This window comes from Hylaeus volcanicus, chromosome 2 (assembly GCF_026283585.1).
Source record: "Hylaeus volcanicus isolate JK05 chromosome 2, UHH_iyHylVolc1.0_haploid, whole genome shotgun sequence".
Taxonomy (NCBI): domain Eukaryota; kingdom Metazoa; phylum Arthropoda; class Insecta; order Hymenoptera; family Colletidae; genus Hylaeus; species Hylaeus volcanicus.
Window position 1 is genome coordinate 9,746,018 of NC_071977.1, and position 24,615 is coordinate 9,770,632.

A 24,615-nucleotide genomic window follows, 5' to 3' on the forward strand; every position below is an offset into this window, starting at 1 on the left:
TCGCTCGAGATTGATTTGTAATTCGACGCACAAAAAATGGACGACTCTTAGAAGACAGTTTAAAGGGGAGCTTCGTCTTTTTAATATCCCTCGTCTCCATCGCGATGGAAGCTCATCTCGCGACCTATTCAAGAGCGAAACTTTACCTCGATGGACGCTCTGAACTTCCTACTTTTTCCTGTAGACGAATTATGAAGTTTCTCTTTATTGAAGATTCTCTTAGAATTTGCGATTTGGCTGTCAAAAATTTCTTCGCGTAGCGCCCGAGGGTTGCTTACTCTCTCAACTTTTAATCCAGCTACGGTCCTTTCGTGTTATTAACACTCTAAACATTCCTGTTTATTATATTTGAATTTCAGTAACAGCGGCCAAAACATGTTTGTGACGTATAATAACTATGTGAATAGAAAATTGGAGCTACAACACACAATTTAAAATTATGATAGGCAATATATGAAAGTAAACACGAACTTATATTTCTGGGGGATTGAAAATATCTTAATCTCATCGCAACCAATACCAATTTCGAAGTCTCGCCGCTCGGAGGTTTTTGCCAAAGATACACTAGATGAAGCCTCGTCGATCGAGTAAATTAAGGAATAGTTTCTCGTCAAAACAGCGTTAAGCACGTTCCGACGCCCACGTAATGCTCGTAGAAGTTTAAGTTACTACACCTACGCGCGCTGGCGCTACATATGTACACAAATCGATAAAAAGGAGAGTTATCGTCCATCCGTTCCACGTGCCACGGCACATACAAGTTATAAATCGAAAGGGAAGACGTTAGGAAAGTTAGCAAGAGATTGATGCTCTATAAAAAATAATAATGTTGCAAACGTGACTGTTCCATTCCAGCTTCCGATTGGAGCTGCCTAATTTTCGGGAGTCCAACAGTGTAGGCGCTCGTCTCGATTTATGTGAAACTCTTGTTAACGTTTCTCTGCGCAGCTACAAATAATTTGGGGAATTTTCAAGAATAGTTCGGAAATCCTGGAAAGTCGGACACATCGATCAAGATTATATTGTGAGGTTATAACCAACAGGCAAACTCTACAGTTGCGCTGCTTTAGGGATTTTTATGGCATCTGGAGGTCGAACGATAACATTTCGTACAGCATTGATAAAAGAGATACAGGGGGAAGTAATCGAGCATCACTCGTCGAAATCAGTAAAAACCGAACGATCTAACATAAAAACTAGCGGAACGTAGACGTCGACCAGTGCTCCTGCAAGATTACAGTATCGATATCGAGACGGATCGAGAGACGAACAGACAGAGGTAAAATAGTTGAACGGGAAATGAGAACGCCGACGGAGATTAACAAGAACGACAGAACGCGAGGTACTGTATATTGCTCGGGGGTTGGCGAGGCACCTACGAGCAGAACGGCGCAAGGAAAAGTATGGGGGCCCCGCTCTCTTTCGAACAGTCACACTGTATAGTCCACGCCACATTATTGGCTAATCTTTCTTACATATATTAGGGGGACCGAAAAGTAATGAAAATTTTGTCAACATTTATTTATTAAAAAATTCGTAAATACTAATCAACAAAATAGTTTCCATAATTTTCTAACACTTTTTGCTAGCATAGATGTAGTTATCTCCTTTTTAAAAAAGTCCTTCTATTTTTCATTGAAAAACATTTCCAAGTCGAAGAGATTTTAATTACTTTTCGGTCCTCCTAATATCAATGATTACTTTGCTCCCTCAGTTTATCTCGATATGTCCCATTCGCGGTCTTCGTCACGCGATAGCTTTGCTGATGTAACCATTACACGACAGCTAATCGAACTACCTCGCCAACTTCTGAGCAAAGGACTATACTTGTACCGTGTCAAATGAGTACTTGGAAGGTGGCGGATCCCAGGAAGGGAGAAGTAAAAATTCCGTCGATTAAATGAGGAACGGAAGAGGAGCAGCAGCAGCAGGGCCACTGTCACTACAATGGATAAATGGTACCTTTTGTGGAGACCGACGGGCTCTCCTTGGCCGCTCCTCTCCCGCCCACGATCGCCGAGAGAAGGAAAGAGGAAACGGGGGTGAAAGGCAGTGAAAGGAGAAGACGAAAGAAAAAGAGGCACCTAGCTGAGAGGGGCTGGAGGTAGAGGACGCAGCAACCCTCGGTGTCGGTTTATACCTGAAGCGACCCTCGAAATCTGTTCTCGGAAGAGTTCACGAGGTGCACTGGCACACTAAACCCCGACACGCACACACGTGGAACGCACGTGAGAGCCGGTGGGTTTATGTGCCCTGTCGGAGCCTTCAGTCGCCCGGAGCTCGCCGTTCAATGCACTTCCTGGGCAAGAGTGGTTCCGACCGATTTTCTTATTTTCGAAAGTGTCCCTGCAACTTTTCGCACGCAGCTCGCGGAATGTGTCTTCGCGATACCCGTATATTCGTGTCTGTGAGACGGAAATGAGAACTAGAGAAACCTTGGGGGAACTCGTGCTTAACCCTCTCGTCCCCAAAGTGTCATTTTAGATAAACACTTGCGCATAATTTATATAGACGATATATTGTCAACTTGCACGAGCAAGTTTTCCTTGGGGAATTCCTCAAAATATTTGTTGCTTCGTTATATACACTTGATTTTTCTCTATGCAGGATCAGAAAACTCGTGGTCTCAAAGTCGATATTGAATTAATCTCCAATGAAGATAAATAAAATACTTCAAATGACATCGTTTAAATTTAAATTATATTTTTCACAATTTTCATTGTAATTTCTACATATATGCTGCAGAAGTAAAATCATAAAAGTGAAACAACATTGACAACATCGAAACACGATCACAAAGGAATTAACTTCCGCTTGAACGTACTTAAAAACCTAACGCTCCTATCCAGGTGTTTTTTAAAAACGTGCGTGGAGACCAGAGTGCGTGCCTCAAAATCATCGGTCTGTGTTCGTCCCTACGATTATAACAGAGTGCGTGCACGTGACTACTTCCTTCGATCAACAAGTGTGCGCGACTGGTAGACCTTTATCGTGGAATAAATTCTGGCTAGCAGGAAGGTTTCCATGAATATCGTTATAACACGATGTGTATAGGTCTAAGCATCGCACACGTATACACGCATACGTGGCCTCGAGTGGCATCCGAAGGTTTCAGTAGTCTGCGACCGACACTCGACGCATTTCCTGCCTAAAAGTGGTTGCAAGTGGTTCTTCGTGTGTATAGTAATTTCGAGGATCCGAATGCGTTGAATCGGTAGCTATAAGCGGAAACCTGTTCGCAAAGGGGAAACATCTTCTCGTCGACAACGGTGCTAATCGTGGAACAAGTTTCTAACAATATTCTGATATCGAATCTAAATCGTATCGTCTTTACTTTTGTGTGGTAAATTGAACGTCGAATCTTTACAAGTGCCAACGTTTTTTCTTGCTTGATGTTGCTGATAATGCGAGAAGTAAAGTGAGCCAAACGAGACACGACGGGAAGTTGAAAATGTTGCTGGAGCAAGAAATAATGAAATATGCCGGATAAATTCTCTGCTGGGCAAAAAAATTCATCAAAATCGCCTCCATGATGTGGTACGTGACGCTGCGCAATGTTTCCCTGTTAATTCGACACAGAAAACCACCGTGTACAAAAAGCGTTGTCGAAAAAATGAGAAACCATAACATCTGTTTCCACGGTATGCGCGGTTGATTTACGGTTCTCACCTCTTCGAAGCAACAAATATTTGCTGTATGCTCATGCTGAGTGTAATTAACGCGGGAATGCCGCGAATTGTGAATTAATTTACTTGTTTCGTCATGTGTACGAAATGTGTATGTAAAATTTAATTACAGCTCCAAAAGGCTTAACTGACTTTTAAAAATGATAATATTAACTTTTTTTTTAACTTTAAATAAAATAGTAAAGCTAAGTAAAAGGTGGGATAGTTTTTAACCCACCTAACTTCAAAGAGTTAAAACGAATAATTTTAGATGGACTTATTGGTTAATTGGGAAATTAATAATGAATCGTCAGGTGTATTCTGGAAATGCGACACGTAATCGGAGTTCGAGTAATCGAACGCGGCGTGACTACAAAACGCTTTTGAAATACTCACTCGGATCGCGGGTTTCCGTTCTCAAAGGCCACCACAGAGGCTGTTCCGTGACGGCGTCGTTTCCGTTATGCAGCCTCGGACAGTCACTTCGTCAGCTGCTGCAGTACGGTGTCCAGCTATACATAAATTGCTGCGCGGTAACGCAGCGCGCGTTGTATCTTCGTGATCTATCAATTTTACGACGCGTCTCCTGCGGAGTCCCAGCAGGAAGAAACGGTGTTAAGTTTCCTACGGGTCGTCGATTATTTCCCACTCACGATTACAATAGCCTATTGATTGGGCCAATGATTAAATCGATCGACGTCTCTAACTTTTATAATCGATTCGCGTGAGCTGCAAAATTAAAAATCTTTCTTCATTCATTTATTTGTTTATCGGAGGTCAAAAGGTTTCAATACAGACCATTTAAAAACTTTTTGTAATCGATACTCACAAAATTAATGGAGAATTGAACATGAAAAAATCTGTTTCAAAGCGATAGTTGGTGGATCTTCCATAATTCATGATTTCTCTTACTCGCAAATACCGTTGACATTCCATGAAACTCGCGATATTTGACATTAGATATAGATTCCAGAATATAAAATCCTGAAAGTAATATTCCATCATGTTTGTTTGTGTAGTCGACAGTGGTCGGGGGACGAAGAGGACGAGGGTACAACCGGTCACGTAACAACCGAGCATCCTTTGGCCGAGGCGACGATTCCCTTGGTCTCCCATTCGCGTCTCCAAGAGCAACCCTCTAACTTGAGTGCCAATATCGTGACCACTTCCGGAACCCAGAATCCTCCCCGTTCGAGCACGCAGAGCCAACAAGAAAGCGTTCTACAGAAATTCAGGAAGAGCTTCTCCTTGAGGTTTCACAAAAAGGGCAGCAAAGAGAGCACCGAGAGCGAGTTCCCGGTAGAAGATAACGACGGTTCCGGCCCTTTGGACGAAGAAGAGGAACGAGACCCGCCGATTGTGTCTGAACAAACTCCTCAGCATAAGGAGGATACCAGTAACGACCAGAAATTTCGGTCAGTTGATCAAATTCCCGATAGTTGGTAATTCAATGGATAGAATTGAATCGACGATGGATTCTTGATGTTGGCAGGTTCGGTCCTCTCGTATGGAGAAGCAGCAAGGAGAGGAAAAAGGGCAACAAAGCTGCCAGAAATGCGAAATGCAACAGCGGTGACAGTGGAATACAGATCGAGGTAATATAACGCCACATTTAATGTCGAATAAAAAATATATTCGCACTTTAGCTCTAAGGCACTACTTTCATCGGACGCAAAACGAAAGAGAGGGAGGAGAGGAGTCGAAGCTGTTTAATTATCGAAACGTGATAATTACTAGAACTAGTGTGACAGAAGAATTTGATCGCTCAGAGTAGCTTCCTATTAGCTGGACTGGAGAGTAATGTCGTTTCTACGAATTTCAATACTTATTTATCATTTATCAGATTATTGATTTTGATCGATCTAGCATTGAAAATTTGCACACTAGATGGCAAAAGGCTGCAAATAACGAGGGTGGTTACATACTTCATTAAAAGCTTATTAAGAATATATTTATTTGAATGTAATGTAACAGAAATGACGTTACTTTTCGGTCCCCCTAATACTATTCAAACAGACTCTTCCCCTAATAATCAAACATATGGTGGGGATAGTCGTCCAGCGACCTTGAGCAATCAATATCTTCTTTTCCGAGTTCGTTCATCCCAAATTGTCGTTACATAACGTGTCGCTGCAGTTGAAGAACTCCGCGAAAAAATGGTAATAATGAAATAAAATTGTAAACGATACAGATGGTATCTGGTGGAGCATTGACTGGGGGCAGTGGTGGTGGAATGATGGGGGGTGGTGATAGCTCCGAGTCCCACGACACAGATGTCCAAGACGAGACTGACAGCCCTCCAGCCCTTCGTAGGCGAGTCGCCGACAAATCACGACCCCAGTCCGAGCTCATCAACCAGATACTGATCGACAAGTTTAAGGTAAAGACTATCGTTCTTTGCCCTGTTACCCGCTATACGCAGTGTTCGTATTAACATTTCGAAAGCATTATACATGTCGCTTAAACGAAGGTTTGTCGATCGTTCTGTTTAATGCGAAATCCTCTTCTGTTGTTGGGTCGACTAATTTATCTTGAAACACTAACGATTATTTGGGTTTGACAACCTCCTCAGGCCTGTTGTACGTTGACTGTGTCATTATTTCTGAATACACAATAATTAAATTTTCGCCATAACCGAAATTAATTCACACTTGTATGAACTTTGACACTAGTAATGAGTCGATAAATATCGTAATTATTAAACTGTACGTATAATTTGAAACTTTCTGATTCGGTTATATTCATTGAAGAAAAACAGTAGACGAAATTCAGGACTGAGGAGGTTAAGGAGGATTAAGGATGGATCTTACTTTGTACAATTATAAATCATCGGTACCCGCGGTCGGAAGCGTCTTTTGAATAATTTCTGCGCAATTTTGATGCACGTCACAATGCCGCTCTCTGGTTGATGATTTATATTTGCTTTGCGAGCGTCACACATTTGTATTCATTATCAGGTCGCACGTATGACTATTTCCTTCGGCACAATAACTCGCATTACTCACGTTTGTATACGGTTTAGCCACGCTCGTACAGATCACTGGCAGTCCCTGATAGGCGGCGAGAGAATATATCGCGTTAGCCAGGATACGAGGAGAGGAAGCGCAATCCTGGTTAGTTGATATCGAGTTGTCCGCTCGAACGAGCACGATTTATGGAATCGTATACGAAAGTCGAATCATCATAGCTTGCCTCGTAGTCGATCAATTTGTTCGTGACCTAGCGATCATTTTCGAAGAACCTTCCTCGCCAGTGTATTCTAATTAGGTCCAATTCAAAACTTCAACGAGAATTTTTCATCTGCGCTTTTCTCGAAAGTTAGGGAGTGTAAAAACGTGAAAAGCGCTGAAATAATTCATCGAGAACAAAAGATGTCCGTCGACTAACAAGTAAAGCCATGAGCGATTCATTCGATTTAAATTGTAATTTTTATTGCACGAATAATAGAATATAAGAGACTTTTGCCCATCTGTGTCCAACTGCTACGTGATCGTAAAAACATTGACTATCACAACCGTTACAAACTCTCTCTATTTGTTTATTAACCGACGTCTATGTTGTATGTTTCTAAACCAGCGCTTCTCAACCGCTGTGCTGCAGAGTCTATGTTAAAAGCAAACATTATTATATTACGGATATTACTCACGATTACAACCTTTATCATCAAAAATATTAACCCTTTGCACTCCAAGCAATTTGGCTATATGCAGGTAGACAACTTCAAGACCATTTTTCTTAGATTTCTGATTTATGGAACGACCACGAAAAACTCTTTAGAGTTTGTTAAATTATACGTTTTTTTGTAGAAGTTTACGTTTTTATTAATCAAACATAATCATACGTAAATTGTAATAGTTTAATGGAGATATTGTCCTTCGTTTGATTATTTATATGAAGTTGTTTGAAACAAATAATGGAAAACTAACGTATCTTGTAACGCTGTTGCTTAAGAATATTGAAACTTAATGATAAATTGTGGCCAGTGACACTGGCCGTACGAGTAGAACGCATTCGAGTTCAGTACAGGTGGCCTCAGGAGTGCAAAGGGTTAAAAATCTCTAAACTATGCTATGAGCTTAAGATGGTCAAGAACCACTGTACTAAGCCAAAGTGGGAACAGTGTATGTAACAGCTTACCAATATTCTGGAAGACTGGCCTGGCGTCACGCCCAGAAGAGTCGTTGCTTCGCTTCGAACGAAAATGAACGTGGACGTTGACGCTAACAGGGCCGTAATAATTTCAGGCGGATCTCCAGAGTCGAACGTCGAGGCACCAGCATGTAAGAAGAACGAACAGCGATTTAGGAGGTCAGAGGTTACTCCAGTGGGACACGAGGTCTGGTTACAGCCACGCGCACAATTATCGCAGGATGCTCTCGACTCCTTCGCCTATCAAGACGAGGCCTCCAAGGCTCAGTCCGAGACATTCCTCCCATGACATCGTTACGCTGAGAAGGTGCGTTTAACGACCGTGATCCATCTCGTGCTCTCGCACCCTTATCGCAAACGCCTCATTGACTTTTCGCCATCTGCGAGCAAGAGCCAGGCTCCCCGACGAGAAAACTGAAAACTTGGAACGATTAGACAGAATTCACGATCCGTAGCGCGTATATTAGAAATTTCCATTATTATTGAGAAACTTTTACCTCTGCTATACAGGGTGTCCTATGGGGTTCCATGCAAACTTTCACGGATAAAAGTTCTGCGACTAAAAATGCATTAACATCATGATATCCAAAATGGCATAGAAACGCGCGTCCATACATGCTTTCTTAAATGTTAAGCATTTGACATTTTTGTATTATTTTTGGCCGCGGAACACGCAAAGTTTGACACGAAAATCCGTCAAGCACTCCGTATACGACGATCGTTTGGGTTTCTCATGAAATGTTTCGCCCGTGACGAACGCGATGAAATTAACAACACCGTCCGACATGTAAACGACGGAAAGATATTAGGTGCTTTTTCGTTATCGTTGCTTTCTCTATATCTCGGCGCGCGAACGAATTGTCTACTTTTAAACGGACGTTATCCGAACGGCTCGCTGTTTCTTTTTTTCGATCAACTATAAACGAATCATAGCACGACATTAGACAATCATCAAAATAAATCCTTGAAAACTGTCCTTGAAGGAAATTTAAATTCTTTATTCTCGAACCTTTCCAGTAAATCGAGGGAGAATAGTGGTAGGTAGACGGGTATTATAACAAACCACCTTCTTTTAATTTTTCCTCGTAAAACAAGTTGGTCTGCCACGCGTAACAATGTACGGAGTGGTTCTTTCGTATCGACGAGCAAACCGCTGCAAGAAAACATTCACGTCCTTTGTACAAAAGCCTGATCAATTTTTTTTTTATACTTGTTTATTCTACATACAGAGTCTCGAACCACATAGACTTAGATCACCTACACACGAATAGAAATATCGAGATTATTCGATTGTCATTTAGGAATGTCTTTCGATCCTTTTCAACCAACAATCTCAGTGCTGCTTAGAGGATTAATCGCAAATTACAGAGACTAATTGAATTAGATGTATTGAAGTTATTAGAGTAGTTAGTGGCTGTTGGTAACAAGTTTGCCGGCAATTGATTACGACAATTCCGAAGGAATATACAGGATGTCCCGTGATGAATTCTACGTGCAAAAACAAGTGTAGAAAAAAAAGTCATCTTTTCCTTTTTTTTGCTCTTGTCAGTGTACAGGATTATGTGGTATAATATTTGTGTAATTTTTTGTTGTATCGAGCAAACAAGAGTAAAATTTGCAACATTGTCTTGATTACATAATATATTTCTCTATACTGTGTCCTTTACGAGGATTAACATAAATAAATAGAATGTACATATTTTGTTTAGTTTTGCACGTAGAGTGATTGCAGCACTCGTGGCGGGATATTTTGTAGGATTCAATGTAAGAAACAAGGATAAGAAAATGAGCGATTGAGGTAGGCCAATATCCAGAACCACTCTGTATACACGTGTATACCTTGTCGTGTGCATATATACTTACCTATTGTAATTCGTTGCTGAATGTTGTATCGATGCTTCTACGTAAACACAAGCTTGTTGATCTTCTATCCGACCGTGTACGGATGAAGGAGACCATTAACGGCGATTTTATTCTGGTCCCAGTAACGCGAAAGGGAGGAGTTCTCGGACAAATTTGAGGCGTTCACTTAGCCAACCACTGGGTATCAATCAGCTATCACCCTTGATGCGCACCAAAACTGCAGGTAAACCTAACACTCGTCAATTCGAAATCGAAACCCTCGACCGATACTGTCCAAGTCCTAACGTAGACATCTTTTTTGCTTTCCTCCCGAACAAACGAGTGATTCGTCGAGTTCCTAATTATAAAGAAACCTGGGACATTATATTTTCATTACCTCGCGCGTTATTTCATCGATGTTTGTCACAGTCAAAGATATCTTTAAAAAGGATTTGAAACATATCGCTCGTTTGCTTGGTAAGAAAGATTCACTGGTAGCAAACCCGTTGACGAAGAATTAGTGCACACTTTCTACTCCAAATGGTATCCAGTTTCTCTCTAGACACAACTTCCGAGAGTGCTCTAAATTGGCATGCACCCTTGTAAAGATCTTAAAGCATTTCACCGTTGTAACGGAACGCACCTTGTAAGAAGAGTTACTTGACATTAAGGAATGCGGAACACTCCTGTATTAATCGTGTTGATATCTTCATTCCGTAAGAACTGCTTCTTGTGAATACGCTTTTGTTTGCAAGCTACAGTAGAGACTAATTACTTCCAAGGGAACTTCGTGAAACGTTACTTCGCATAGTGAATGAAAACATTACTTTCTCTGTATCACTTTGCAATCTTTTCACGCTGACAAGCACTTAACATACCAACGGTAGCTTTCGCGAGGTTCCAACGAGAGGATTGGTCACCCTTCTGTCAAACATCATAAACGACATTTTCTTTAATCTTTCGCTGCCTATCAACGCCTACGATGGATAGCTGCAGGGTGATTTTTCGAACATGTGACTGCTTTCTCGTATTGCGAATTAAAGTCTAAGCAGTTCCGAAACCGAGACGCGGGCCCAGGACCGAAAGTAGAAAGAGAGATGATCGAATTGCGTGCTGGTAGCTTGTTCCCGCGATGAAGACCGCTCGTTTGTTTGAAATGTAGGCGCGAGGTTGCCCGGTGGAAACGTCCTGTCCGAGGACGAACAGGACGGGAGAGGTGGAACGTCCGACGACGAGATGATGTCCGACTCCGAATCCTCCATCGCCTCCTTGACGGACAGAAAGAAGTCCTTCGAGCAGACGATGGACGAGGAGGTTGTAATACTGGCTGAAGCTGTTTGGGACCACGTGGCGATGGAACCAGAGGAGCTGGCTTTTCGTGCTGGCGACGTGATTGAGGTCCTGGACAACCTGGACAAGGACTGGTGGTGGGGTAACTGCAGAGGCGAGCATGGGTGGTTCCCGGCTGCATTTGTCAGGGTATGACGTTACATATTAGCTTGAACAGCAGAACAAAAAATACCATGAACTCGTGAGATGACTTAACACATTAGCGACCGGCAGATATTTTACGTTTCTAATACCGAGTACTGACAAAAATAATAAAACTCTGAAGCTGGACGTCGCAAATTTGTATCATTAGAGCGAAGATAAAAATAATAAAATATGTTTTATAATATCAATGTTGTAAATATGTAGTGTATAAAATAAAAAGATTTTCATAATTATAAGTAATATAATATACATAAAATAATAAGATTCTAGAATTTGAAGTGACGTGAATTCACATCAGCGGTCGCGAATGTGTTAATAATAACTCTATAAAGTGTTGCTGCAAGTTTTTTTGCAGTAGATAACATCTCAAAAGTGTACAAACTCGAAGAACTCCAACTCCATATTTTAAAAATTATTCTTCCCAAAACGTTCGACTGGTACAGTACGTAGGATCTTTGCTTGTCCAGTTACGCGTAAGCCAAGAAGACACTGTCGAGGATTGTTTGGCTGCGATGGCCTCCGGAGGAACGTCCACTACCCAACTGAGAAGACGCACCAGCGTTTCGCTTCTGTCGAACGAGCAAGTCAGGGCGAGCGTTGTTCGAGAACTGGTCCAAACAGAACGGGACTTCGTTAAAGTACTGAGAGACGTCGCGGAAGGCTACGTGGCCGAATGTCGACGGCGGACGGACATGTTCAACGAGGAACAGATAGAAACGATTTTTATCAACCTCGAGGAGCTGCTAGACTTCCAGTCCGAGTTTTTGAAGGATCTCGAGTCTAGCATCGACTGGAACGCTCCGTACAAGAGTTGCGTCGGTGAATGTTTCCTCAACCACGTAAGAAATCCAAAGAGCACTCAACTTATGGCGTTACAATAATCGTTACGTCGTGCTTGATGTCGCTGTAATCATTTTCAGAGGGCGGGATTCCGTATGTACTCGGAGTACTGCAACAGTCACCCGATGGCCACCGCCACGTTGCAAGAACTGTATCAGCATAACCGTTATAGTAAATTCTTCGAAGCATGTAGACTAATGAGAGGATTAATAGAGATTCCTTTGGACGGGTATTTGTTAACGCCTGTGCAACGAATATGTAAATATCCGCTTCAATTGGCGGAGCTGTTGAAATACACGAAAGCTGACCACCCGGATTACCTTAAGATTCAGGAAGCTCTAGAGGCAATGCGAGATGTTGCGGTTTTAATCAACGAAAGGAAGAGGCGAATGGAGAGTCTCGAGAAGCTTGCTGCGTGGCAGTTAAGGGTTGAGGGGTGGGAGGTAGGCATTTTTCACATCGTTTGCAATATAATTATAGTGGAAAGCCACCGCTTAAAAGAACCGTAAAACGTAGTAAAATTCAATTTTATAATAATCGTACTATCTCCGATTACTGTTATAGGGTGAAGATCTCATAGAAGTTTCATCCCAGTTAATTTACCAAGGCGATGCGATGAGAGTCACCACTGGCATGTGGACGAACAACATCACCCTCTTCCTGTTCGACCATCAATTAGTTTATTGTAAAAAGGATATATTAAAAAGAAACAATTACGTATATAAAGGTCGAATTTATCTTGACACCAGCGAAGTAATTGACGTGCCTGACGGTAAAGGTAATTCGCGAAGAATGTGATGGTTACCTATTAGTAAATTTTCAATTATTTAACCAAGATTATACTAAGAAATGTGTCCCGTTTACTTACAGATCATCAGTTGGGAGTGACAGTGAGACACTGTCTGAAGGTGTACAGTTGCGTTCGAGATAAATGGTTGCTCTTCTGCTGTCGCACGGCGGAAGAGAAGCGTCGGTGGTTGGCAGCCATGGCGGAGGAACGGAGACTAGTTGCTCAAGACAGGAACGATGGTCTGGAGTTTCCAGCTGCAGCCAGACAATTAGCCAGGCTCGCGGCGACCAGGCAGCAGAACAGACCACCAATCAAACCTCGCAGTACGTAGAACGATTATTGTCCTAATCATGAAGAGAGAGATACAGGCAACTTTAGGTTCACGAACGAGTTTTATTCTAAGACACCATTCGTTACACGTGCTGAATGTTGCTGACAGTCACAAACTCCTCTTTCCACTTTTGCGAATCCTTCCTCACTTGCGTCTCTAGCTGTAAAGATCGCCAACTCGTTAGAATTTAATTTCAGAACTACAGCCATCTTCTTGTATTATAGATATTCTGGGAGGGTGTAGAATATCAGATCCTTCTTCAGAATTAAGGTGTGTATCTATTTTCATTAAATCGTTGGGTAATTAGCTCAAGTGCTCTCTTACGTCAACAACGATGTATTTTTTTTTTTTTTTTTTTTTTTTTTTGAGTTCTTTATAGCTGTTCGTAAACCGAGAGTTGCTTGTACCTTAGACACAAGAGATTATGTCACAATTAAATTACAGATAAAGCGTACAAAAGGGAGTCCGCTTACGACATGCCAACTGTGGTTGGTCAAGGAGCAACGAACTCGTTAGGACGTAAGGTTGGCACTTGGTTCACGTTTGGTAGCAGCAAAAAAAGTACTCGACCTCAGCCGTCCTGAGACAGGCCTACCTTCGTGCCATACATTGACTTGTGAAAGTCTTACGAGGAGCGCTTAATCGTTGCTTGGCGACCATGACTTGAATGCACGTTACTTGACGTTTGAGGAACGAATATATGTAGTAACGAACCAATCCTGACCCCCTTCGTTATCTTCGAGCCTCAAAGTTTCACGGAAACGAAATAAAGGTTGTACTTCATTCGCTGGGAATGCAAACGGTCTTAAGCGCTTGTCACATGTATGGAGCGAAGGTAATTAATCAATGTATCATTAAATTTCATTTTACAATTGTTATCAATTGAATGACATCGATAAAAGTCGTTAACGGAATACCATCGCGTTACAGTTTCCATCAGTCCAGTCATAGTATTCTTATTTAATTTAAAAAAGCATTTCCACGAAAATGATCGTACGTTTGTGTCATCGACCATATTTATTTCACTGCCTCACGAAAAGATTTTTGATTAAACGTTCTATTGTATTGCAATCGCGAGGATCACTGCACGGAGTGACAAGGTATTATCACTTAGATTTCTCTAGTAAATAATAAACGTTGTTTATTCGAAATAAAAGTTACACCGCAGGAAATAACGTTAATTAAAATTAATTAAATTTTACGCAAAGAAGAATACGCGCACAAGCTACGCTTACGCAAACGTTTTGACGAAGAGAGCATTATGATGTGCCGAGAAGTATATATAAACGTAAGAAATATGGAGATTCTAACGACGAAAGATACTGAGACAAGTATCGTCGGAAAGTATAGTTACTGAGGGAAGAAATGCATCGATCGATGAGATAAATACACTTACTATTAGACGTAGATAATACATGTATAAAGCCGCTAGCGAGCTTTCGAGTACTAAAGAGAAAGTACTAGTCACTCTTATCACGCAGTTGTACGAAGAACAGTGATAAAACTTTAGTGTTATTCGACCGCTTGAATGAGTGTTGTGAGCAATGAACGGATTAGCAACGGCCATACATTTTTTTTTTTATGGTAATCGAAAGACTGACGACAGAAATGCTTCTTTCTCTGTAGAACTACAAGGGAATCGGTACGAGGATAGCACTGAGAGAAAAGTGTAATCGAAATATAAAGAAATTTCACCGTAGACGAGTATTTATAGTTCGGATCATCTTTCGAATTGTACTCCTCTGTTCGATAATCTAGATAGTCTTCTAGGACGCACACATTAGGATAATGTTGACTGTAGCGTTGTCTTGGAGACTTCTCTCTCAGTGAAGTAAACCGTATCACGGCACATATTTGTAGAAATGAATCTCGAGAGTAAAAGTCACGCGATATTCCTTTTACTGCCTAAAATTATCGTCACTCCACCTGAAGCAGTAATCGTAAAATACTCAACGTAGTTTGTACGGAGATTTTAAATTTGGTAAAGAGACGAAGAAAATTATATTTCTACGTCGTAACAGAGAGACAGTATTAACGATACAGGTATCACTAAACGTGTAAATAATCGCATATCAAGCCTCCTTTTCTACTGCTGCTTAAGCAGTGTCTAAAGTTAACACCCCCCCAGAAGATATCTTTCAAAGTTTTTCTACTCTTGTACAGGAAAATGTTACGCGAATATCATAATGAAAGCCAGTCAGCCAGCAAAAACCTCTGTGTTTTGTATGCAAACGTAAATTAACAACATTGTAAACGTTGTCTGTGCAATTATTTATCACAGATGAATAAATTAACGTTTTCAAAAAATAAAAAAATAAAACTGATCCACCGATTGTGAAAGTTTTCAACACTGCCAATATGTTTACTATATATGTCTTCGTTCGTTTGTATATTTTCTCGTCACGCTTGACGCATAAAATACTTTTTGAAGTATATATGTATACGTTTATAAAAGCAAAAAAAGGATAATCGTTATTTTGTATTAGCGGACTTTTCATATTTCTCTGTCTTCGAACGTGATTTATTAGACGAAATATTTGCGAATGAAAAACAATACACAGAAGTATATTTTTGCTTATTTTCTGGCATTGTATTTACTATAGGACGAGGACAATATGATGACAAAATGGAGGAGCAAGATTCCTACTCAACTGTACAGAGATCATTAACCATCGATGTGTAGACTAGGGGCAAAACAATTTGTTGCTGGACCTAACTCATTTAAGAGTTATTTTTATAGAACAAATTTATTTGTTCGAATACAATTTCTCTGTAAGCATTGCTATCTAAGAACGAGTTTAATGGCCAATGTAACTAAACGTAAGAAGAGGATATCTCGTGTTATTTGTAAATGCTGAATCGATAATACTGCATACTACGCAACTTGGAGCATTTCATTCATTGAGTTCCACTTGTGTATATGAGCAAACACATAAAATTTCTGCAAATTACCAGAGTAATATTACAAATGTAAATATAATGTGTTACTAGAAAGAAATTTGAGCAGCGTTTGTCCTTTGTATCGGTCGTGTTCTACATATCGCGATGAAGATTCATATGTTGATAAACATATAATTATTGATTTAATATTTATTTTTTTTACAATTATAGATAAAATAATTTGTTTTATTACTCTGGATATATCGAAACAAATTTTGCACAAATGTCAAAATAATGTGCTTCAAAGCAATAATATTCCTAGGCGTTACAGTAATAACAGTTTAGGCTGTTGCATATATATGTAAACACATATACTTTCTCTTGTATTTGATATTTGTAGCTGTATGTGCATATTAATGACTCACGTTACGTAAATATTCACCACTAATATGCACGCACATTCTACGCTCACGAGTTGAAAACAATTGATACAATAATGTATCGTTTTGTTTCTTGTAAATAGCTAGGTATCGTAATGTATAAGTGTAAATACTGTAGAACTGTTTGTTGGCAAAAACTTCAACGCAACCTAGGTATTAAGCGACGTTAAAATTTAATGACATATACCTTTTGGATAAAAATTAATTACTGATTGAATAGCGCAATGTTTTGTATATTTGTATATCTAATTTAATGATTTAATAATAAATTACTCTCTTTGCTCGATTGTTCACGTTATATATACTTATTGTTTATGATATGTACAGTTGAAATTACGTAATATGTTTACAGTTGTTTTCAAAATATAAATATATACTCAGTTAAATATATGTAAATAAACATTTTATAATTACTATATTATTATTACTTTATTACACTAAATAGCACGTGTCTGCCGGACATTAAGCTTCACAAATATTATTCAGGATATATTGTGTATATTATGTATGCTGTAGATACAGTGAAAAAATCAATCTATTTACGGAAATAAAAAGCAGTTTTTAAATTCGTGAGCCAGTGGTATAGAAGGAAAGGTATCATGGTTCAATATAATTTAAAAAGCACAAAATAATTTATTTAAGTGTAACCATAGTTTTTACAATACGGATATATTTTTTTTTCGTGTACAATTTTAATTCAAGTTACTTTTATAAATAAATACATTTGAATATTCCCACGTAAAACATATGGTGCTGTCATCTACGGCAAAACGCCCAAGTTTGTCGTTAAATAGTTTTTACTTTTTCACGCTAGATGGTGCCACCGATTCCTTTTTATAAAAATATAGAAAATTGCAGCGTCGGTATTTCTTGTACAATAGCGCAATCTAGCGTATAAGAATACAAACTATTTCACGACCAACTTGGGCGATTTCCTCCTAGATGGCAGTATCGTAGTATTTCCAGTGGTTCTCAAATTATTTATTTCAAAGATTATGTATTTATGTATTATAGTTTTACGTGACTTGATAATAAATTACTCTCCTTGCTCAATTTTTCACATTATAAATACTTTATGTTCTTAATACTTATTGTTCATGATATGTACAGATGAAATTACATAATATGTTTACAATTGTTCTCACAATATAAATATATATTTAGTTAAACCTACATAAATAAACGTTTCATAATTACTATATTATTATTACTTTATTGCATTTAAGCTTCACAAATACTAGTAAAGATGCGCTGTCATGCTTTCAAAAAGATTGTACTCATAAAAAAGATTCAAAGAAAATTCACACCTACTCCCATTTATTGCACAAATTTATAAAGATTAAGTACCAAGTATATAAGTTGCATTTTTCGATATCTGAGCCTTCAGTTCAGAATTTTCTTTTTTTAATTGATTCACTACATGTCTTAAAGTTTTAGCTTCTTCTGACAGTTGAGCATTTTCATCCAAACTTTGTGCATAACTCTCTTGTACATATCGTAATTCAGTGATGTATTCACATGCTCTTGCTAAGATTCCTCCTTTGCTCTGTAAAGAAACAATTTTTCCTTGCAATAAAAATATTAGATATATTTAAAGATTATACTTTACCTGCAATTCAAAATTTGTCTTTACATCTCCATCTCCTGTTGTATTTTGATCAGAATTAGGTAAAATCTTCCCTAATTTTGAAATCCAATTATTGATTTTATCTCTGCGGCGTCTTTCAACTTCATTATGTGTTACCCTACGTCTTTCATCCCTCTAGGTAAGAATATATATTAATAGCTGATATCATTAAATAACATCACTGACTTTATTAGGCAATGTAATTACCTTTTTAATAGTAGTAAGAATATTTTGTGGATTATCTAATTGAAGTTTAACACGTGGAGCAGTTGATCTTGTAGATTCTGTAGCAACTACATCATTGCCAAATACATAAAACTGACCATTTATAGGTGATGTCAAAACTTGAACAGTATTATTTATAGGTGAAGCAATTGACAAGTCAGAATTGTTTGTATGACCATCACCAGCTTCTACCACACGATATGCAATGAGATCATCATTTCTATTCACTTCACATAATTGATATTGTATATTATCATCTTCTGTGACAGTTTCTATTTCTGTATCACAATCTATTATTTCTGCTTCCTCTAGAACTACTCCAACATTGTCATTGCTAATAGTATTCTCATCCACGCTATAAAATATTAAACAATTCACTGTTTTCTCTGAGCTAACCTCAATTTGGAAATGGACAGTATCTGTCTTTCCTTACAGAATCAAAATGCATACGTAATTATATGAAATGTTTGATGTCAAATGTTTTCTTAATATTCGGTGAGATTAAGATGAAGACTCCTATCAACGGAACTATTTGTTTTATTTATCATAATTCTGGCTTTTATTTTTCTATCATTATTATAAAAAAGCGTTCATTTGTTGCAATTACTAAAGGAAACAAGATAAATACCTTTCGTCGATGTGATCAAAATGGTTTAAAACTTCCATTTTAATTTACAAAATGAATTTACTCCGATCCGTGATCTTTATACTCCTTATACACAAAAATGCACCACATTACACTTGCATCACTATACGTAAGCACCGTGAACCACAACCTTACACTATACAATACATCACACTTATACAGAAATATATCGACCGAACAGTCTGCTTGAAAATCTTCAAGCATCAAGAGGCATTTTAAAAGCGATCGTTTACATAAATAACTGTATCAACTATACAGTTGTAAATAATGGAAAAGACACATATTGTAAAAACACGTTTATTTTGTAATTCAAAAACAACAAGCGTGTACTTTTATTAGAAAGAAAATATATTCTTACATAAACTATATGATACTGTATGTACAAATTTAAAATGCAAGTACATACACAGATCCACAGATATTATGTACTTTCGTTACCGCTTATTGAACGTTTTCAGGCATGTTTTATTTTGGAGTTTCATGCTGGGGAACATGAAAGTTTAAAAAGTATCTAGATAAAATAGAAAAATATTCTAAAACGATATACAGAAAATCGCTACAGAAAAATTTAATGAATTACTTATAATTCATAATATATTATAATAATAAAGCAACACATAATGTTTGCCAATAATATGAAATGGAAATGGTCTTTTTCATTTATATAGGCGTCAGATGATGTCACTAAAATTGATTGCGATTGTGTTTCTGTGTTACATCTGTTACGTGAGTGTAAACACTCACCTTTCGTTTTTCGTTTATTGTAGTATGGTATCACTGACTTAATTTTGTGATTTACTGTCTGTTACAGTTTAAACTATCCCACTTGTATCTCGTACAAATTAATAATGTAAATTTTATTTTGCTAATATGTAATTTTCGTTAGGTGTAAGTGCAGTGTAGGTAGTGGAAGTTACAAAAGAGGTTACGAAATAGTTGACGACATCGGTATTTTTAGTTTATAGGCAAACCGAATCTGTTAGAACTTTTAGTTTGAGTGTAATTTTCTAACATGAAGTGTTCGTACGAATTAATTTATATAATTATTAATGTTTCCATTACTATTTTGATGGTTCAGTGTGAGGACGAGAACTATTTTGAAGACATAAGGTAAGTTACTAAATTACTACGTATTTACTAAGTATTTCGATTGCATATAAACAAATTATCTTAATCAAATAACATGAATTTGTTTCCTTTTTTACAGGAATCCAGATCAAATAGTAGATCCACATTCATTTTATTATGATAGACAAAGCAAGAAGATGCTTACAGAAACAGATCCAGAAGTGTAAGTACAAAATATATGTGATTTATGTCTATTATTTATTATGTATCTGATCTATTGATCTATGGATCTAATAAAAATAATTAAGATAACATATTATGTTATCGCTTGTACGTAATTGTATATTATGTTCTTCTAGGGTAGAAAGTTCTGTAGAAATAAATAATGAAGTTGAGAAAGAATTAAAATATTGTAAGCAAATCAATAATTTTAGTAGTCATGAAGCAATTTTTTATAAGAGACTTATTAATTTATTACTATTAAACATTAACATAAAGGTAATAATAGTTGGTAATAATATTGGATACATTAATCAGTTAGATATAGCATATAATCAGTAACACATTTGATGTTTCAATTATTACTATTTCAATTAATGAATATAGGCAAAGGATGATATATCAGTGGTAGGAATATTAGAAATTGAAATATCTCATTTGCAAATGGAAATATTACAAAATTTGGATACTCAAAAGACATCTTTACGCGAGCTTGATGAAATTATGAGCAATATAATAAGGAAGCCTCTGTACAATGATATGATTGATTTTATGCATGTCCTTGATGTGTTAATCGACAAATTTGAAATGGCACTTAAAGTTATACAAACACATGTAATAAAGTTTATTTATATCTCAACTCGAGCATATTGTTCATATTCTGTATTCAAGTATTAGTAAAATGTTTTTAACATTTTAGCCTGATGGAGCTATAATTGTATTTGGAATGTTGATGATTTTTCTGACATTTAGAATGATTAAGCGGGGTCATGGATTTTCTATGTTTATCATTTTACAAATTATATTTGTGTCAAGTTTTTTCATGACTTGGTGGCAACTTATACAAGTAAATAACATTAAGTAGTAACTCATGTTATAAAAGTATAAGGATTTGTAACCTAGGCTTTCATTATATATCTTAAACAGGAAGCTGAAATTAAGTCTACAGCTGAACAAATGAAATTTGCCAGCATACCTATTTCATGTCAACCAGATAAAATGAGCATGTGGGATAAATTTGTTTCATTTATAACTTGTAAGTAAGTTGTATTAGAGTGAAGTATGCAGAGAAATTTATTTAAAACTATTTCATCTTATGTATTATAAATTTCCTCTTTGTAGCTAATGATGATTGTGAAAAATATTATCAAGTAACAATGTCTAATCCAAAATTAAAGATAACACCTGCATTTGTATTATCCCATTTTATTACTACTGTTGTTCTTCACCCATTTACACATGTAGGAACTGTCGTGTCTGACTTTATAAATAATGCTACAGGTAATAGTTCACTGCTTGTTGATTGAACTAGAGACATGAAGTACACAAGCATATAATTTATATGCTTGTAATTATAATTTATCTTCTTTCAGCTGATCTTCCCTGGACATATGCATGGATTATTAAGTGCATACTTTATTTATGTGTTGGCACTACTATAATAGCATTGCCATTTTGTTTATCTGGTACATCTATTAATCTAGGTTTAGGGCCATTATTTAAAATTGGACTTGGGCACCCCAAAAAGGATAGAAAAGGTAATTCATTACAAGATGTACAAAAACGAGATCGCCTAGAAATAATCCTTCAGGTAATACTTTTCAGGTCATTTAAGTTGAAATTTTCATATGCATTCAAGTGCATAACACCCATCTTTTTCGTATACTCGCGTATTTTGTCGTACAGAAACTAATAAAGTAGAATTTATTTTAGGTTCCTCATGGCACGCGCGTACCAGCCATACAAGGCGCATCAGAAATTAAAGAATCAAACGAAGCACAAATTCTAGATAATGATTCACACGAGTTGTGTGAAGATTCATCTTGTGGCGACACGATAACAAACACGAAACGTTCGAAAAGTGACAACAAAAAATTGGAATGTGAACAAATTAATTCGGATGAATTAAAGAAAAACAATGGAAGTGGAGACAATTAATATTATGTATTGGATGATAATTTATACTAACACGTTCTTTCATGTACATTTCTTGATTTATATACCTTGATATTATGATATTATTTATATAGATGGAATAAGTATTTTATATAAGTTTGTGTTAATATTAGACACTTAAATAATTGTAGATTTATTACATGAATAAAAACAAAAAGCAACGATTTTTACAATATCGATCTTTTTCTTTACCTTAAAGGTTGCATTCAAATTTCTTTTGTAATTAAACACATTTGAATAGTGCGGGGAATATGATGCTGCCATCTAGGAGGAAACCGCTGAAGATTGTCGTAAAATAGTTTATATTCCTATATACTAGATGGCGTCATTATATAAAAAATACCGACGCTGCAATTCTGAATTGATGGCGGCATCTAGCGTGGAGAAATAGAAACTATTTTACGACAAACTTGGCCATTTTGCCATGGATGCCAGCACCATATGTTATTGCGCGGTAGTATTCAAATGTGTTTATCTATAAAAGTGATTCGAATACGAATTTTTGAGTTATAAAGAAATACATCGATATTGTAAAAACTATAGAAAGCAGAAATATTGATGCCTTTACGAGTAATGCCTGTTGAAAACTTAGAAAGGGGATTAATACTAATATTTGTCTATGTTTAAATATGTTTATTAGGGCTATTAGTCGTTTATTTCATAATAGTTCGTGCGTTATAATTGAAAATTTGATTATACAACTGGTAAAACTGTGGGATTAATTTTCATCTCTCTACAATACATGTCATTTTAGTATTTAAATATATATCCGTTTGTAAAACTACAATATTTAATTAGTGGCATTATGCAAACCACATGCAATTCAGTGAGGTGGCTTCTGCAGTAGGAAACGTGGATATTAATGCAAATTCAGCCTAATGATCAGTTAGCAAACTAGAATATGCTGAACGTAGCGTCTGCACGTTCATATCCAGACGAGACCTTTAACGACGTTATAATACCAAGTTTTCTTTGTCATTTGCCTTTGTATTCGCACGTGAAAATCTCTCGAAATTTGAAATTCTGTAATAGTTACATCTGTACAGTCATTTCAATATTCCTACGATTAATACATTACTCTTCCCGTCCTATTTTCAATAGCAAATTCATTACTGATTGCACGCAAATGAATTCATGAAGATGTATTCGCAAGTTTAATTAAACATCCAACTGATTAGTATATCTACCATTAATTATAGGATGTGCTATTACCTTTACGTTATCGTTTGGTAATAAATTAATAAAAATCCTTTTAAACATTATATGAAACGTAACGAATCGTTCTTAAAAGTGAGCTATTTATAAATGAATCCTTGAAAAGAAGAGACAGAGTTTGAATTTTATATTTAAAAATGCTCTTATGTCTAAAGATCGCACGGCGATAATAACACTCTGTATCGTCATGTTAATTTTGTGCTTCGAAATTCTACCAACAGTGATTAGTGTGCGGTTAATGTGTAACTTGTTTAGAACAATGATTAAGGGTAGCGAACGTAGGGACGATGCCGGAAAACTAAGTTCAGCGTTTGCAATTAGTTCTGTTTATGCAAACTAGCATTGTACTGGCTGCATGTGACGCCTAGTTACAGCGGAGGTTATCATCTCACACGTACTTTGTCAACAATGCAGCTGAATTCCTAATTTGCTCCCGAAACCACTATTGCGTTATGCAGGTTTCCCACGTGCAGTGGTTACTGGCGCCAGTAGCGTGACAATTTAATCGCACTAATATCAATTGCGCTAGTAGCTTGTTTATTTAATGGCGTCAATATCAGTGGTGCTGGCAGTTTGACAGTTTAATGTTGTCAATATCAGTGACACTGGTAGCTTGCCAAATAAATGTCGTCGATCTGAATGTAGCTTGTCAATTCGGATGAAACATTAATAATACGAGCTAAATGTCTGCAATGTTATGTAAAATGGATTTATTTATCCAATACATTCTGCATATATTTTCTATGGTTCCTACAATACCGTACCTCATGCATAAAAGCTGAGGACAATGTATATAAGTAAATTCCTATTTATTTATATAATTATTCCTCCGTTATCCACTTGATAAAATAAAATAAAAATGTTATGTCCTCTAACAAAATGGAATTTACTTCAGGTTCGCGGTGCTTTTAAATGGCTACATTGCATCGATCCCAAAATAAAGGGTGATCCATTGCAACACGAAGACGTAACGCTTCGCTACGCGTGGCTATTGGCTGAATACAAAAACTAAAAAAAAAAAATATCGGAGGAGTTGGGCAACCAAAAGATTTGGAATGGTTCGATCGAACGGAACAACGGCAGGAGAAGTTTTTCAAATTGTTCACAGGTCCATAAACAGCCAGGCGTGTTTATAGCTAAAAGAGAAGGATACGTATTTAGGGTAGGGGGTTGGGTTCATAGGACCATAGATGCATTACATGCTCGAGATGATGCCTAAGAGAGGCGG

General features: G+C 37.3%; 3 protein-coding genes and 1 long non-coding RNA gene across 9 annotated transcripts in view; 2 read left to right on the forward strand and 2 right to left on the reverse strand.

The window, feature by feature from the left end:
- LOC128872686 (uncharacterized) overlaps window positions 1–16,724 on the forward strand; it is a 158,391-nt gene extending 141,667 nt beyond the window's left edge. For 3 of the 5 annotated variants that reach the window (XM_054115634.1, XM_054115632.1, XM_054115633.1), the window contains 11 exons: window positions 4,685–5,080; window positions 5,158–5,260; window positions 5,857–6,045; window positions 7,910–8,121; window positions 9,800–9,900; window positions 10,819–11,135; window positions 11,618–11,989; window positions 12,071–12,433; window positions 12,555–12,768; window positions 12,861–13,103; window positions 13,556–16,724. In XM_054115634.1, coding sequence (XP_053971609.1) covers window positions 4,685–5,080; window positions 5,158–5,260; window positions 5,857–6,045; window positions 7,910–8,121; window positions 9,800–9,900; window positions 10,819–11,135; window positions 11,618–11,989; window positions 12,071–12,433; window positions 12,555–12,768; window positions 12,861–13,103; window positions 13,556–13,695 — 2,650 coding nt within the window. In that variant the 3' untranslated portion in view covers window positions 13,696–16,724. Of the gene's footprint in view, window positions 1–4,684; window positions 5,081–5,157; window positions 5,261–5,856; window positions 6,046–7,909; window positions 8,122–9,799; window positions 9,901–10,818; window positions 11,136–11,617; window positions 11,990–12,070; window positions 12,434–12,554; window positions 12,769–12,860; window positions 13,104–13,335; window positions 13,382–13,555 lie in introns of all 5 variants that reach the window. The other 2 variants (XM_054115635.1, XM_054115636.1) reach the window with 2 other exon arrangements.
- Window positions 2,721–6,701, reverse strand: LOC128872694 (uncharacterized). The gene is made up of 4 exons (XR_008456239.1): window positions 6,671–6,701; window positions 4,495–4,649; window positions 4,062–4,394; window positions 2,721–3,562 (listed from the first exon to the last, which is right to left on the reverse strand). It is a non-coding gene; the product is annotated as an uncharacterized LOC128872694 (long non-coding RNA).
- Window positions 16,725–17,731: 1,007 nt separating the features above from the next.
- LOC128872690 (upstream stimulatory factor 2-like) lies at window positions 17,732–19,397 on the reverse strand. Its single transcript, XM_054115640.1, has 4 exons — window positions 18,912–19,397; window positions 18,266–18,638; window positions 18,041–18,193; window positions 17,732–17,977 (listed from the first exon to the last, which is right to left on the reverse strand). The coding sequence occupies exons 1-4, from the start codon at window positions 18,947–18,949 to the stop codon at window positions 17,771–17,773; spliced, it is 771 nt and encodes a 256-aa protein (XP_053971615.1). The 5' UTR covers window positions 18,950–19,397; the 3' UTR covers window positions 17,732–17,770.
- A 220-nt stretch (window positions 19,398–19,617) lies between these two features.
- Window positions 19,618–22,345, forward strand: LOC128872687 (chloride channel CLIC-like protein 1). 2 transcript variants are annotated; one of them, XM_054115638.1, is made up of 9 exons: window positions 19,618–20,039; window positions 20,137–20,220; window positions 20,357–20,495; window positions 20,604–20,831; window positions 20,917–21,063; window positions 21,144–21,252; window positions 21,339–21,497; window positions 21,590–21,754; window positions 21,930–22,114. In XM_054115638.1, the coding sequence occupies exons 1-9, from the start codon at window positions 19,942–19,944 to the stop codon at window positions 21,977–21,979; spliced, it is 1,179 nt and encodes a 392-aa protein (XP_053971613.1). In that variant the 5' UTR covers window positions 19,618–19,941; the 3' UTR covers window positions 21,980–22,114. The 2 variants fall into 2 exon arrangements, with proteins under 2 accessions (XP_053971613.1, XP_053971612.1); XM_054115637.1 differs by having other exon boundaries at window positions 19,628–20,039; window positions 21,590–21,807; window positions 21,930–22,345.
- Window positions 22,346–24,615: the final 2,270 nt, after the last annotated feature.